Raw genomic sequence first — 17,133 nt, 5'->3', positions numbered from 1 at the left:
TTACTGAGCACAAGCAGTTCTTATTTCGAGATCATTAAGAGGCTTAGGCTGTGGGCGAGGGGGTGGGAAGGAACAGAACAGCTACTGGTCTGAAAGAAGGGAAAGTTGTACTATTCCTTGTTCAGAGGCTACAACGTTATTCTGCACATGTAAACGGTCAAGGTGAAAATGCAGCAGATGGATAAAGAGCTTCTGTATAGAATATACACTTTGGCAGGAGCCACTGTGCTGTGGTAGCGAAAGGCCTCCTGCCGGGGCTGCAATGGAAAAAGTGACCTCAGGGAGGAATTCAGAGCAGAACTGCTCAGAAAGAGAAGATGAAACACCATGCAGTTTGGGTCAAGTGCTTTAGTCCTGGACATATTGAAGTATAAAGCCATTTCAATTTAAAAAACACAGATTAGACGAATTTGCTGGAGTTTGCTCTCCTAATTATAGCTTAGAATAGTTCTGAAGTGCCACTGCCCTCCTGTTTCTCATGAGAGATCTATAGTGTTTAAGAACACATTCTTCTAGAGAGGCCCAGGAGAGGAAACTACATTAATCTGGACTCACTGGACCTACATCACCCAGTGTTCCACTGAGCTGTCTCAGCAGAGGGTACACTGACCAGGGATTCCAAAAACAAAGGCAAAGACAGAGAAACCGCCACACGCCCTTTCCCCCTTTCCTGCTCCCATCTAGAGAGGGCGTTTAGGGAAAAGTTTATGTGTAGTACAGAAGCAACCTGTCTGTCACCACCAGTATGCGGCCAGCTCAGCGAGTGTTTCAGGACTGGGGTCTCTTGCTGTGTCATCTGATCCTGAAATTTCTTTAATAAATTAGGCCTTTGCAAGGAAAATAAATGAAATGCATCATTTCATATAGCTATGAATAAAACCATAGTCTAGAAAAAAACACCCACGCCACCCACTCCTGCCCCGAACAATCTTTATTTTTAGAGAGAGATTTGCATTTTGAGAAAGCATGAATCAAGGCACAAACTTACTGACAGTTGAGAGTGTAATTTTAGAGGCATGCCAGAAAGAAAAAGGGGGTGTGAGCATAATAAAGCTTATTTATATTTTTATTTATGCTATTTCCCACAGATTGAAAATAAATTTTCAAGAGCACCACTTCTCAAGCTGATCAGCTCCTAGGAATCTGAAAATCTGTGCTTATTTAGCAGTGCCCTCTGGTGTCCAAACGCATTTTAGTTTGCCTTGAGGTAAAAAGTAAGCCACTACAGAATTCAGCAAGTCTGCAAGCAGCATTCATCCAGTCACCAAATATTTATTAAGAGTTTAGTATATATGCCAGTTGCTGTAAAAGGTGACGGGATACACAGATGTTTAAAAGAAGACACGAATGTAAATGCAATTACAAAACTACTTGATTACACACACAAAATCACTTTACCTAGTTTTCCACTAAAATGAGACAGACACAGCTGGGTTGTCTCCCTTTCCAAACTGTTCTGGACCTTTATTCACATTGGCGGGCTTTGGACAGAACAACTTTGGTCAAGTATACAGGGAACATTCTGAAACAGAGCCAACATTCCAGGACATACAATTTTAACAGTTTCTGTGAGAAAGCTTTCAGTCAACCCGAAGGACACTTCTGGTCTTGTAGCAATCTGGGAACCACTGGTCATTAGACAGGACACACAAATCTAACATTCATTGAGCTTTACATTTCTTTCTGAAGGTGCACCATTTCCCTAGCACTGTGATGAAAAGCCTCAAAAGGAATCATGTGGGAGAAATCCTAATTAATCATAAACTATATTAGAATTCTTAGATCTGAAAACTGACGACTGGAGTTACAGAAACACACACTGTGCTGAACTGGTACATCTTCAGACTTTCTAGAGGAGCAGAGGGAGTCTAAGAGCTGCCAAGCCCTTCCATCAAGAGATTAACCAAAGAACATATATGCATATAAGCATAATCCATGGACACAGACAATAGTGTGGGGAAGGCCTGGAGTGGGGTAGGGCTGGGTGGAGGGGAGCAAAGGGAGAGAAAATGGGGGACATCTGTAATACTGTCAACAATAAATTTTAAAAAAATCAAATATACGTGAAATTCAAAGGAAAAAAGAAACTACTCAGACCAAGAATGATGCTTTGATACCATTTTGTAATATTTCTACTTTTTACCATTTTCTATTCTTGTGGTTTTCATTTTTCTAGAATAATTAGCCATGACTTGGTTCTAATCAATAGAATATGGCAAAGGTGAGAGGACGTGTAAGATCATATTATGTAAGATTATGAGTCTATCTTGCAGAGAATCTCCTTGCTGGCTTTGAGGAACCAATCAGTTGTGCTGGCAAGGCCCAAGTGGCAGAGCTGAGAGTGGCCTCTTGTCAGCAACCCCCTAAGATCTGAGGCCCTCAGTCCAACAGCCAACAGGGAACTGAAAGCTGCTGATAACGAGTGAGGAAGCAGACCCTTCCCCGGCCAAGCTTCAGATGAGACTGCAGCCTTATAAAGAACCCAACTTTGAGATCTTAAATGGGTGCTGTTTTAGGTTGCAAAATTTGTTATATTATTATGCAATGATAGATAACTAATACAGGTCTCAAGATACTTTTCAGAAACATGTTTATTATAAAAGTAACACAAGTAAAGAAAAACTGAAATATTGAAAAAAGACCAACTCACCCTTTTTCTGCCTGCCATCCTATATAACCACAGTTAGTAATTTGTCAATTTTTTATTATATGCTGGGTGTGTTATTTCTAGCCACAATCATGCCCATTCATACACTTATATATCTTGCTTTTTTTTACTTAATATTTTCTCATGTTCATTATATTCTTTACTAATTTTCAATGAGTACATAATATACCATTCATTGGAGATATATATATGGTTGGCAAACTATGGGCCTGCATTTGTAAGTAAAGTTTTATTAGAACACAGTCATCCATGCAGATTTGTTTACCTATTGTTTATTATTTTTGTGCTACAAACTGCAGAGTTGAGATGTAACACAGACTCTATGGCCTGCAAAGCCTAAAATATTTACTTTATGGAAAAGTTTATTAACCCGTCCTAAACTTTTAAGTAGTTTATAATTTGGGCAATTACAAGTAATGCTACTTAGAACACCTTTGTGCAGATGATTTTTATACTTTAGGCAACTTAATTGGAATATATTATAACAAGAGTGGAATAACTGGGTCTACCTCCTAACAATGTTTTTAAGGCTGACACTGTCCCCCACTACTTCTGTTGTAAAAGTCTGCTATGACAGAGGGTTGTGGTAATAAGAAGGAAAGAAAGGCTCAATACTCTCATAGGTAGCACATCTCTGGTCCTTATTAATCCAGACATGTAAGTTTACACTCTGGATGACCCTATTTATAGTTCTGACTTAAAGTAAACCAAAGAGGAATGTAACAGTAATTGCAACATTAAAAACAATTAAAATAAATATTTTACTTTCTATTGGGATGAAAAAGCAGACTGAAGTAAACTCTCCAGGTATCAAGGTGCATATGAAAGGCATTCCAAGCTAGCTGCAGTGGCCAAAGGCAGAGAGGGCTGAGTGAGGGAAAGAGTGGCAGTCTCGAGGATGAGCCGGCAGCTATGAGTGGAGTATGACAGAAAAAACACAAATTCCACCCCAGGTATAAACTTGTACACAACTGTAATTAAACTGTCTCCAGATAAGAATGTTTTAGAGCAACTACCCCATATTTTTGAACAACAAAACTTTCTCCTATCTGGGAAAGTTTTATACTTTAGAAAAAAATTTATGGAATGGGACCAGCTAAGTCAACCCTGACTGTCTCTGAGATAAAAGATTAAGCAGGTTGATGGGTCTCAAGTCCAATCTTGTATGAACAAAGTGAGCACCGGGAAGTATAGGTGTCATCTTCTAAGGGAAATATTCTGCAACATAAAAAACAAAGATCAGCACGGACCTTTTCCCCAATAATGTAATTTAAAAGCAAAACGAGAAAGATCTTTAATGTAATTATTCTAATTATGCCAACAAAGTATATAAAGACATCACAGGTAACACATTTACTTTATTAAAATATTCCTGTCAAAATGTCAACCAATTTAACATATTCTAAAGAAGTGTTCCTTTGGTTAAAACTATTATTAGCCTTTATTTTCCACCTCAGTTACTCGTCAAATAATAAAATGTATCATAACTTCGTGAAGTACTCTGGGAAACCATGAAATTCTCCATAGAAAAAGGAAATCATTTTTACGAAAACTAAGAGCATGTCACTATGAACAAAATACAGCAGTTTTCTGAGGTATAAAAATAGAGCCATTATTTTTCATGAATTTTCATACTGCAGAGGAATATGTAGTTCTGTGAAAGGCCTGATTCACAATTAAAATCATGTCACAATTTTTCTCTTTTTTCACTTTTTACTGTTAGTTGCTTCAAAACTGACCTGAGGGTCTGGCAGCATGAATCCATCAGTAAGTTTATAATAGACTATTGTGGAATCGGACTCCACTATGGCCAAAGTAAAAGACATCGGCAAATCTGGATCACCTTGCAATTTTCGAGACGCCTTCAAGATCTCTCTTATTCTGAAAAGAAAGTCACAGCACATTTAGGATAGTCACTCATTAATAAGATCAAGTACTGTAAAATCTTGGGCAAGAGGTAGGCAATAACATTATAACTATAATGTTGACTCAGGAAAAGTCTGAAAGCTCACATATAAACATTTAAAGTTGGCTTCTTACACAGAAGACAACAATCCTGCAGGGAAAGGCTATCCACCCACTGACTCTCAAGCCTCCTCTTTTGCATTCACCCGTCTCTCCCGATCATCACACCTGAGTAAAACTGTATTTGGGAACCTATAGAGTGGGACACCAATAGTGAGTGTTTAGTGCATCTGTGTTCACTTTCCAATTTTCCAAGTCTGTATCTTAGAGTGAAATAATTTGGTATTGAGGTTTTTTAAAATAAACTATAATAAATATTTCCCTCATTGTGTTCATAATTCTACTTTTAAATGGTTATATAATGTTTTACTGACTTATAATTTGCCCAATCATTTCCTTATTGCTATAAAGTTCTCTCAGGGTTTGAGGGGTGAAGGTGCTAATGAAAATAAGCTGTGAAGATCATCTTTCTGAAGGTAGTTGTTTCTTTTAAAATATTTGTTGGGTCGTTCTAAGTATCAGAATTATTAGGTCTGAATATAGATATTTTTATGGTTTTCAATATGTATTCCGATACTTCATAAAAGCTAAGAGAAAAGTATATAGAGAAATAAACTTTGGGGATAAAATTATGTATCAAGAAATCAGTTATAAATTATTTCAGTTTGCTGGCTGTGGAAAATAATCTATCAAATCTGATATCTAGGTCTTCAAAGCACTATTACCTTTTGTTTACTACCAACTGAAAATCCTTATTACCTACTCAAAAAGGCCTGTGTTCAACAATTCAGTAAATGTAACCTCCAGAGGAGCTTTCTTTAAAAGGCAAATAAAAAATGATCAGTTTTTCTTTCATTAAGCTAACCAAGTCTCCAGAGACAGGAAAAAGATTTACTAGCATGTTAACATGCTTCAGCTGAACACATAAATAACTAGACACTATACTGTCTTTAGCAAAAGTGTAATTTGTCCCCTTAAGTTCCAATTCCGATCCCTAAGTAAAAATTCTCATTGTCATTCTTCCCCCATCCTATTAGTTACTGAACCTATAAAAAAATCTAAAAAAAAAAAAAAAAAAAAGTCTCTGCTTTCAAATATTCTTACTACAATAATTATAATACTTTTAAAAATCTGTAGTAAAGGCTGGAGATTTTAAAGTGATTTAAAACAGCAATAAACTTCTGGAAAAGCTGAAGTTCTAACTGGTTTGTCAGAACATTAGTCACAAAAAGCTGCTTACCTGTTACCTATCCTTTAAGTTTACAAAGGCATGAAGTGAGATGAGAGAGTTTCTAAGTTTGTTTCCTCATGTTTAAACCTTGTCTAAAATGACCCTGAATGAGTTAAATCAGCAATACAGTAACACCTCAGTTGTTAAGCATAACTGTTAGGCAACCCTCGTCAGATAGATAAAATATGTCTACCTGGCAGAATCTTAATTCCTTTTTAAGTCAACAAAGCAAACCATCATCGTCTCTCTTTTTGTTTTTTCTTTTTTGTTTGTTTTTGTTTATTTTTATTTTAATTTACAGAAGCATGGAACAGACTGACAAATCTCAGAGGGAAGGTGGTGGTGGGTGCGTGGGGAGAGATTAACCAAAGAATTTATATGCATATATGCATAACCCATGGACACAGACAATAGTGTAGAGGAGGCCTGGTGTGGGGAGTGGGTGGAGGGGGTCAATGGGGAAAAAAGGGGACATCTGTAATATTTTCATCATCTTCTCTTAAGTCTTTCCTGTCACCTTCCCCAACCTCTAGGCAAAGTTACGTGTCTTACCCTACAGAGGCACCCTGAGCAGCCCTGCCTACTGTAATCACTACCTCAGTGTTTGTGCCCCACTGGGTAGTACTCAATTTGAGGAATCAAAGCTTTTCTAGAAATGGTGCTGTAACATGAAGACAATATACCTCTATGTCTATGCACAGGGCTTTTGTAAAGATCAGTGAGGTGGCAGACATGAAAATGCTTTGCAAACTGTCAAATAGTCATTAAGTACAAGTATTACTATATAGTACCTATACCAGTTTGCTACCTTACAAATTGAGACATCATGTTTTTACCCACCCCCTCCCCTTAAAAAATAATTTCTACCTATGTTAAATTGCATGAAAATCAGTTAGATTCCTGTTCATATCAGGGATTTCCTTTAGAGGTACTCAGATGAAGCAAACACAGAAATTAACCAGCAACCTCAATACTCAGCACTGATGGAAAATGACAGTCTGAAGACACTGCAGTACACACGAGTTAAAAATAAGTTTCTTTAAACATCCCTAACTGGCAGAGTATGACAAGGACAGGACACAGATGGAAGGGAAAAAACCAATTAAGAAAACTTTTACATATCTTCCATTTCTCCAGATATGATACTTAAGTTATAATGCACGTGTGTATGTGTGTGTTTCCTAAGGTAAATTGTGGGGAAATTCTAGCCCATATACTGAAATTTAGGATAGAAATTTCCGTCTCATTCATATTTGTTTCCAGAGTTCTTTGATATAAACAGCAAAACATTTTCTGACTTACTCAGAACACCCACGTGGGAAACCCTAACATCTGAAAATTAGCTCAGAGTTCTAAAGCCTGGTTTGTCTTCAGAGCTGAGGGAAATCACTGTTAAAAATGAAGTCGAAGCTGTTTATCCTGCTTGGTGGTGGGGAGGAGGGTGGAATTACAGTTTGAAATCACAATTTAAAAGCCACAGAACAAAGTTTCCTCATATGCACATTTTTTAAAGCTCAGTTCTTTAGAAAAATATTATAGAGATGTTTCATCACACAAATCTAAAATAATAATTTGGATAATAAAATTGTTTATAGTTCATATCTGATATAAATCTACATATGAAAAACATAACATATGTAATAAGAATAATTTCATATTTTTGAGTTCACTATCTCTCAAGGGAAAATCCCACCAGAAGAAAGCTAAATCAGTAATAATCATAGTTGTTGATCAACAGTAACAGAATTTGATGTTTGCAACAGGTTTTTCTTTCCCATAACTGTTCAGAGAGGAGCTCAGCATACTGTAAACAGAGTGATTCCAAAGTTTAATAAAGCTAACTTGAAAACACGCCAGAGGCAAACAGACAGGTAACACCATTTGGCTGCTGCCCTTCTTCCAAGCTAAGTAATTGCCTTCCCTAAATCTTAGCTTCATTTCTCTGTAGGAATCCTCCAACAGAGACTAAGTGATCTCTGGATATTTATACAGAGGACAAGAAAGTTGAAGGCAACATTACTTTTAATTTCAAATGTTGTTGAGCCAAGGGCGCATACCTCAGTTGCAGGCTCGACCCCCGGCCCCAGTTGGGAGGCAATCAATCCATGTCTTTCTCTCTCATCGGTGTTTCTCTTTCTCTCTCTCTCTCTTTCTCCCCCCCCCTTCCATTCTCTCTGAAAAGCAATGGAAAAAAGAATATCCTCAGGTGAGAATTAAACTAACAAACAAACGTTGTTGAAACAGAATGCATCATGGGTTAAAACTATGAACTTCAACCCACAGGAAGCAGTATCTCCTCCTGCCCTCTTCAATGGGACCAAACTGGCAGATGCTGTAGCCTCGTCAATTAAAGACGTTAACTCTTTGATCTGCCTCATTATGATATTTTAAAGCAACACTCCATAATCCAACTCTGAAACACAATGCAAATTTAAATTGGTGCCCAGGGTGCCCAAGAAGCCGTATTCATGCATAGGCTCAATCCTGAAGGAAAGTCCAAGGACAACAGACGGCCTCCTTGGGAACATGCCAAGGACTTCCTAGTAAAAAAGCAAGGTGGCTGAAATCCCAAGGGGGGACATTATTGAACAATTAAGAGCCTGTTGACTATCCAACCCAGTGGGAAGCCATTCTACTAATATAAACTGCAGGCTTTCTTTTTTTCCTTTTTTTTTTTGGTGGATGGTAAGAGAAAATATGCTATGTTGGTTAAAAGCTGCCAGAATTGGGGGTTTCACCAGCAACAGATTTTCAACAGAGGTAACATGAGGTCACGCATCAGATATGCAGGAAAGTCAAATGAGAGAAATAATTTTACTACTTATTAAACTTTAGGCCTCAAATAAAATAATGGTCATTAAGTACATTTGTAATAAAGAACATACTTTTGAAGAGTAGAGATATTTTTCAATTACAGGGAAATAATAGAGTATCCTTCAAAAATATTGTAGCATTTCAGGATTAAATTTCATAATTAAGAACATCTTTTAAAAGATTATAAATATAGTTAATAATACTGTACTGCATATTTGAAAGTTGCTAACAGAGAGGTATTAAAAGTTTTTATCACAAGAAAAAACATTTTTTGTAATTATGTAACATGATGGTGTTAACTAGACTTACTGTGCTGATCATTTTGCAATGGATACAAATATCGAATCACTATGCTTATGCCTGCAACTAATATGTTGTATGTTAATTATACTTAAGTTTAAAAAAAATAAAAAATTTTTAAAAATGTTCTAAAGAAGGAACTCACTTCAAGACACTAAGGAAAAAGAAGGGATTAAAGGTAGGGGGTGGATATGATGACAAAGTTTCACTAAAAGGTAAGGAGGCATTGCGATTGTTCTCTATCCTCAGATACATGCTACAGTTACAGTGCAGTGTGGGAAATAGTGATAAAATCTCGAAAGCAAAAGGATTTTGCAGACATTCTAATTTTTTAGAAATTCTTAGAAGGCTGCTTGAGCATATCCTATGTTTTTTAAGATTTTATTTAACACCCAGCCAGCGTGGCTCAGCAGTTGAGCATGTACCTAGGATCCAGGAGATCGAGGTTCAATTCCCAGTCAGGGCACATGCCTGGGTTGTGGGCTCAATCCCCAGCAGGGGGCATGCAGGAAGCAGCCAATCAATGACTCTTTCACCATTGATGTTTCTCTCTCTCTCTCCCTCTCCTTTCCTCTCTCTGAAATCAATAAAAATATATAAAAAACAAAACAAAAACAATTTTTTAAAAGATTTTATTTAGCAAATCTCCACTGCAGGAACTTAGTAGTCTAAGAGAGCTCATTCACTTAGTCAACAAGCACTGATTTAATACCAAGTACCAGGAACCAGGCTATGTACTAGAGAAAGAGCAATGAGCAGAACAAAATTCCTGCTTTCATAGAGCTTATTTTCTAAAAGGGAAAGGAAGACAGTAAACAATAAAAGAAAACCAAATATATAATATATTAAGTAGAAACAAATGTGGTAAGTGTTATAAAGGAGGACCACTTAGTAAGTTGCAATAATAGAGCCAAAAGAGTCCTGATCAAACCAAGTGACAAAAGTTCTTACACTTTTAGCCTTATGGCTGCTGAATTAGCAGATGACAATTTGGTATACAGCATATTGAAGCCTTTTTCTAAATTTCTAGAGTAATATTCAGATGAGAAGATGCTAAGAAACAGAACGTTTGGAAAAGTTTTCTCTCAGATAAAATGGCTGAGGGTACCCATTTATCACCAGAAATCAAAAGAAATGACACTACTTTGTGGGGCTGAGGGATGAAAGGGTCATTGGAGAGGCCCCACCCTTGCACAAGCTACCCACTATTCTTTGCTGGCACCAGGATGAAAGAGCCCTTTATGATTCAGGCAGGTTTAACAGGGTAACTGATTCATTGGTATACTAAGCAAAAAAAAGAGATTTACAGATCATTTCAAAAAACAGTATCTTAACTGTCTGGATTTTATAATTTACAAAATACTTCACTCAGCTTTTTAAAAATGAACTTATAACATGTATAAATACAGATAAGCTTAAAATACAACAACTGTGGTTTTAGTTTTCAGCATCTCATATTTTACGGAAGGTTAACTAACATTGAAATCAGGAGACAACTTAGGTTCTACTAGAAAAAAAACACAAACCAGTAATAAAAAACAGAAATACTTTCCCCCCCCATAATTTGCCATAGGTCCTTGTATAAGTTACTTAAGATATTTTCCCATTTATAACTATCCACAATACTAATATTAATTACATAAACCTGAAATTCTATTATCCTAACTTTGTTGTAATCTACTTCTCCCATTTAGGGAAACTCAACAAATATCAATGGCAAGGTGGTCCAGAAGAAGCTCATCAAGCTCTCTGGACATAAATGTGGCTTCATTTGCTACCTTAGCACTGAAAAAGGCCCCTGGCTTTCATTAGGATTCCTCTGGTTGTCTCATCTTCAAATTCATCAGATCTCTTTGACCTCTGTGAAATTAATAATATGATTTTATACCATCGCTGGGTCTGGGGAAACCAGAGTATTCACATCCTCTACATGCCAAACGTGCTACATGGATTCTTAGATTCACTTTAGCAAGAAACAATCTAGAGTACTTCCCATATGCATATACAATCCAAATATGTAACTTAATACAGTATTTTAAAATGTGAGCTAAAAATTACTTTATATTAGCATTAAGTAGTATTTTTAGATGAGAGGAAAAGATGTGCCCTGTCCTTCGAGAAACACAAACAACTTCACACTCCATCAGCATAATTTTCCCACTAGATAATCAGATGTGCATACTTTACCAATTCTATTCTCCTACTGGAGATCAGCAATGAGTATTCCATCAGCATTTTCACACGGGGCGCATTGATGGGTACAGGCGCCACAGTCTGTCACCATTCTCCTATCTCAGTACAGACAAGGCAGGCCTGGTAATCCCACTCATTTTATTTCATGCCAACGTCTACCTAAAAGACCTTCTGAGACTTTGAAAATATGCCAAAGTGTTTTAACTATCAATGTATGTTATGTGTAAGTGCTTTACAGAATAACGGTCACAAACTACTTTTGCTGAGTGGTGCATTCACCTACTGCCACTGTGATACAGATTCCCTCTGTAATGGACTCTATCTGCACTCTCGCCAAAACTACGTAAATAAGATCGCAAGGTCTGAAGCCTGGAAAACTAAGTAGGAAATGGATACAAAAACTATGTAGGGGATCCTTGAAATTCAGACAGATATAACATGAAATGTTACCTAGAACTGTTACCTTTTAAGGAGTCCACAAATACATATACACCATAACATAAATAAGGGAAAGAATAAGCCATGCAAATACATATATGCCACTCTGCCTCTCAATAGTCAAGATAGCTACTGAAGTGGTTTTAAAGGATACAGTGAAATTATTTACTGTCATCACTGGGGAAATATTTTATGACTAAGTTGTAGTTAGCTATGTAAATGATGGAGTTTAGTCCAGTTTTATAAACTTAGGACTTCAATAAAAAGAACAGCTATTATGCCTTATATGCTACATGCCCTGTATAACTAACATGAAACTGTACCTCTGGCAAAATGACAAGTCCTCTGACTCCCAGGCTTTGTATACCACCCAGATTCCCTAGTCATAAAAATGTTATCTAAAGTTTTTGAGGAATAAATAACATTTAAAAACCTCCACTATACTCAGACAGCTAAGCAGCACAGTCCAGGATAGCCATTTACAACTGGTGAGCTCAGACTGGTTGTGCAGCGTATAGAAAATAGTGTTTCTAACAATGAAGTATCTAAGTTGGCATGTTCTTTTTAATATAAAATTAATATAAATTAATATTCCCTGTAATATATCACCATTCTCATCCATTCACACTCTACAATGCTTTCTTCTTTTTTAAATTGAGATGTAATTGACATATAACACTGTGCAAGTTTAAGGTGTACAATGTGATGAACTAACCTGTTAAACAAAGACCAAAATCACCTGCCCACCTGTTATGGCTGAGAGAAGCATTGATGGATGTAGGCACCACAGTCTGTAACCCTTCTCCTTCTATCTCAGTACCTACAAGGCAGATGAGCTGGAGATCTGGTAATCCCACACAGTTTACTTCATGCCAACTTTTACCTGAAAGAACATCATTAAATGGACAATAATGTTTATCAAAAATCAAAGATAAAAATTCTTAACTTCTACCTAATATTCAGCTGGACAAACATCACTTATAACGCTATCTTCTCTTTACATTTTTATCTATCTTCTTTTTTACTTATTTTGTTACCCAGAAATTCCCAATGTAAATGAATGAATAAATTACAAAACTGACAATATTAACAACAAATGCATAAATGATGGCTTATTATAATGTCAATAATGCTACATCCAAACCCAACTCCCCAACCCTCTACCACGGCCCCAATAATAAAGCAATATAAACAAAAACTTACTCTCCATGAGGTCCAGGTAAACCAAGAATGCTATATAAACTTGGGTAGCATCTCCTATATCTAATTCCATCATTTCTAAATACTGAAAATCAAAATGTAATTGTTAAACAGAGAAGGAAGAATCTCTTAATATTTTCTTTCACTCAACCAACAACTATTTATTAAATATATATAATGTATAAAACTCAATTCTAGGTATAATGGGAGTTACAAAGCAATGTAAGACCTGATCCCTGCCTTTAAAAAACTTGCAATTATTAGGATAAACACACTGTACACCTGCAACTATTAGGCAAATAATAATATATGACAGAAAGTGGTTAAAAACCAAGTGAGTGGAATTAAAAATAAATGGCACAGCAGGTCAGAGGAGCTATACTCAAGTGGCTTGGTTGGTGAATGTTTTATGGTAAAGGTGGGATACAAGTTGGGCCCTGAAGGACATGTATGATTTGAATAGACTGAGAATGTAGAGCAACAGTGTAACTAATCACACAAAGGTGGAAATAAGCCATACATATTCAAGGACCCATAAAGAAACCTATCTGCCAGGAGTAGACATTTTTTAATAAGATTTTTGTCGAGGCATGTTAATGGGAGTCTCTATTCCCCTGGTCTCCTATTTGCATGTGGAGAAAGCCTGTTAGAATACCACTCCTGGCCTCTCTCTCCTTTTCACTCGAGAAGGGAGTTATTTAATTGCTAGATTTTAAAGAAAGGCCCAAGCAAGTGCTGCTGCTTTCAAACTTGCTGGTGAGCATTGAGGGAACATTCTTTGGGGGTCTACTCCTGCAGGGGAAGCCTGAGGTTGTTCAGCTATGGCAGTGAGGAGGTGGGCAAGCAGGGCTAACGCAGAGGTTAGGGATTAGCAGACCTGCATGGGTTCATATTTGATGCCACATTCTCCTACTGGCTTCATCATAAGTGCACAGGTGCAGGAGAACAGGGGTGTTATTAGTTGTCCTCCTCAAATCTCAGATGTGCTTGAACATAGCACTGAAAAAGGAATTAGGGACCAGGTTGCAGGGCCTTGATGGCCAAGCTCAAAGTTTGAATTTTACCCAAAAGGAAACACTGAGGATTTCTACACATGAGAATATAATGAAAGTGGTGTCTGAGGATGTTAAATCTGATACCATGTTACTAGATGGACCCAAGTAATTTTCAAATTGAATAACAAAAAGGCAGACGTGGAAAAATCAAACACCTAATATCTTTTCTTTCTTTTTTAAAAAATCAGTTTGATCTTTCAAGAGGAAAAAATCAAAAGGGAAGCTTTGATGGTCAGGGCCTATATAGCCATTAACTTCAAAACCAAAAAAATATGCAGATATAAAAACTGACTGGCACCCCAAATCTAGATGAGGTTTTTAAAACTTGTTACTGATGTTTCGCTTCTTAAATACTTACATAGTGCTTACTATATGCCAAGTGCTTTACAAATAGTAACTGATTTAATCCTGTAATAACCCTATGAGATAAGTACTCTTATTATGCCCTTTTTACAGATGAGAAAACTGAAGCACAATGAGATTAAACAATTTGCCCCCAAATCACAAAGCTGGTGACAGAAGCAGAATTCGGATTCTGGCGGTGCTGGCTTTGAGTTCATGCTCCTAACCACTATGTTGCCTCTCCAGGTTATGGCTTTTTTCTTTTTAGGGCACTGAATAACATCTCCATGTTACAGTTTGTTTTTCTCACCTTGAGGGGTAGTACTAACAGCAGGATAAAATTAGCAAGATAAAATGAGAAGGGGTTAACCCGTCAGACTTACATATCTTCAAAATTGTCCTTTTCTTCACTGTGTTTGGATGATTACCTATGAAATACTGCCCTTAAGCGGAAGACTGCAATTCTACCAAAGTTACTAGACCGGTCCCTGAGATTCCTACAAACCCCTCATTTCCATTCATTACTCATTCATGGCTTGTTATTGGCACAAGGCAGCAATGGGCCAAGCAGAGAAGCAAGCAAGGAACTGTCTCTCCCTTCCCGCTAACACTGAAAAATACACCCACAAGGTGAGTAGTTCTGCTTTGGGGAAGAACCTAGTGAAACTTTCCAAAAAAATTCGAAAAACTAGGACTCTGCACTGCGGCAAAAATCAAGACGCACACTCCGGACCCAAGACCTAGCGCCTAAATCTTCTTCATTACAGACGCCCGGATCCTGTCCACGGCCCGCAAACCGTTCCGCGTGGTCAGGTGCGGATTCCACGAACCCATCCCCGACGGAGCGGCTCCTGCTGGCCTCCGCCTCGGGAGGGGCCGGGCGTGTCCACACCGTCGGTTCAGGATGGGGCGGGGGGGGGGGGAGTGTCAGGGCAACTGTGCAACTCATTTGAACAAACGTCAACAACGCTGCCCGCGGCTGGCAGGCTGCGCGCGGGTCCCCTCCCGGGAGGGTCGCGGGCGACCCCGGCGACCCGGCCCAGCAGGGGGGAGGGGGAGGAGGGGAGCGCGGCCCGGGCTCGCGGCCTGGGCTGGGGGCCGGGACCGGCGCCCCGCTCCTTTCGCGCCTCCTGACCTTTGGGTGGGTGCCCATCCAGGCGTCCTCCGGGGCCCATGGGTGGGCGCCTGCGCCGCCTCCGCCGCCACCGCCGCCGCGAGCGCCGCCCGGGCCCAGACCGCTGCAGCCCGGGGTGGGCTCCGGCTCGGAGGCGCCGCGCTCTTCCATGCCCGGCAGTGCGGCGCGCACGCTGTGCACCGCGCCCGCGCCCGGCCGGAAGCAGGGACGCGCGCACGTGGGTTCCGCCTCCCCGCCGCTCGCGACCCCTGCAGGGGCCGCAAGAAGAGGGGGCGGGTGCAGGGAAGGGGGGGAGGAGGGGGAGGGCGGAAGGGGGAGGGGGGAGGAGGAGGGGGGAGGGGCTCCCCCGGGAGCCAAGTTAGACCAGCCCCTCCTTCCAACCAAGGTGGCTGGAACCTGCGCGCCCGCGCTCGGGTTTTGCTCCGCGTTCATTCAAACCCGCGCAGATACCAGAGGGAAGAAGCTGCTTTACATCGGCGCTGTTGGCTGCTCCTGAGAAAGCAGGGAGCGCACACGGCCCCTTGGCCTCCACCATGGGGCCCAGGCCTCCAGTGCCTGGGAAGCGTGGACGTGGGGGAAATCCCTAGAGAAGAAAAGTGGGAAGAAGAAAGACCAGAGCGCGCAAGGACCCCATTGTTAGCGTGGACTCACCTTTGGGGATTAGAGGAGCGAGAGTAAACGAGAGTTTGTTGAATGAGTGGTCGGAAAAGTAGGATGCAAACCAGCATCAACATGTGGCCGGGAAGCCAAGGTTGAGGCGTTTCAAACAGGCAGGGTGGGGCATTGTAAGCATGTATGGATTTACTGTGCGTGAAATGGGGAGACACTGGAAGCTGCTGTTAACTTTTAATAGCATCCCCCTGGCTCATGTGTTGAGAATAGACCTTAGGGGGCAAGGGTCGATGCAGGGACTGGTTAGGAAGCTACTGCCAGAAATGACTCTCAAGATTGAAGGTTCCAGATAGAGACAGAACTTCTGAGTCCAAATATTACAAAGACCCTACTGGACTACCTCCCAGTAGGAAACATCTGTAAAACTTGGACATCCCACAAAAAGCAACTGCCTAAATATACTGGAATGCAAACAGGAGCAGGCTGACTTTGGTAGGTAGGGTAACTTGTTTGGAGGCGGGCAGATGAGCTATACAAGAAAGTTCCCCTTTCCTTGGCATTTAGGTTAAGGCTCAGTGCAGTGCAGGAGGCAGGCTCAGCGTCAGCAAGGGTTCACGTGGAAAAGGAAGGTAGGAAATTTGAATGCATATGATATATGGAAATCCCAGAAGGGAAGAAGCCAGAGAGGTTATCCCCAGACTCGCTCTGCTCAGGTCTCTGATAGATCCTGAACCATCTGAAACAGAATCATAGCAGTTCAGTTAAAAACAGATGATCTGAACTGCAACCAGAGCGGTCCTCTAATAAAGAGTTTGCAGTTAAAATCCAGCTGGGAAAATTACCTATCAATACATAGGAAATAACACTCATCATAGAAAAATAATAGAATCCAAAACCTCCACAACTTATCATGCATAAAGTCCAAGATATGACTCAAAATTACTGACATATCAAAATCAAAAAAATAGATCACATTTTCTAGCATCCAACCCTAAGATGAATCAGATGTCGAAAATGACAGATGAGGATTTGAAAGTAACTATTATAACTATCCTCAATGAGCTAAAATAAAATGTGTTTTCAGTGAATGAAAATCTCAGGAGACAAATAGAAAAACTCAGCAGAGAGAGAGAGAAAAAAATTCTAGGATTGAAAATTAAAATTTCAGAAATAAAAAATT

At 39.4% G+C, this 17,133-nt stretch overlaps 1 protein-coding gene across 1 annotated transcript; it reads right to left on the bottom strand.

Annotated features, from left to right (window-relative positions):
* Nucleotides 1-1,239: 1,239 nt before the first annotated feature.
* Nucleotides 1,240-15,547, bottom strand: TSEN15 (tRNA splicing endonuclease subunit 15). The gene is made up of 5 exons (XM_081120789.1): nucleotides 15,342-15,547; nucleotides 12,813-12,894; nucleotides 12,357-12,492; nucleotides 4,408-4,549; nucleotides 1,240-3,886 (listed from the first exon to the last, which is right to left on the bottom strand). The coding sequence occupies exons 1-5, from the start codon at nucleotides 15,489-15,491 to the stop codon at nucleotides 3,866-3,868; spliced, it is 531 nt and encodes a 176-aa protein (XP_080976915.1). The 5' UTR covers nucleotides 15,492-15,547; the 3' UTR covers nucleotides 1,240-3,865.
* Between the last annotated feature and the right edge of the window lie 1,586 nt (nucleotides 15,548-17,133).

Source organism: Miniopterus schreibersii (assembly GCF_964146895.1).
Source record: "Miniopterus schreibersii genome assembly, chromosome: 19".
In the NCBI taxonomy this organism is placed as follows: Eukaryota; Metazoa; Chordata; class Mammalia; order Chiroptera; family Miniopteridae; genus Miniopterus; species Miniopterus schreibersii.
The sequence above is the reverse complement of the archived record's forward strand: the minus strand, read 5'-3'. Positions and strand labels throughout refer to the sequence as shown.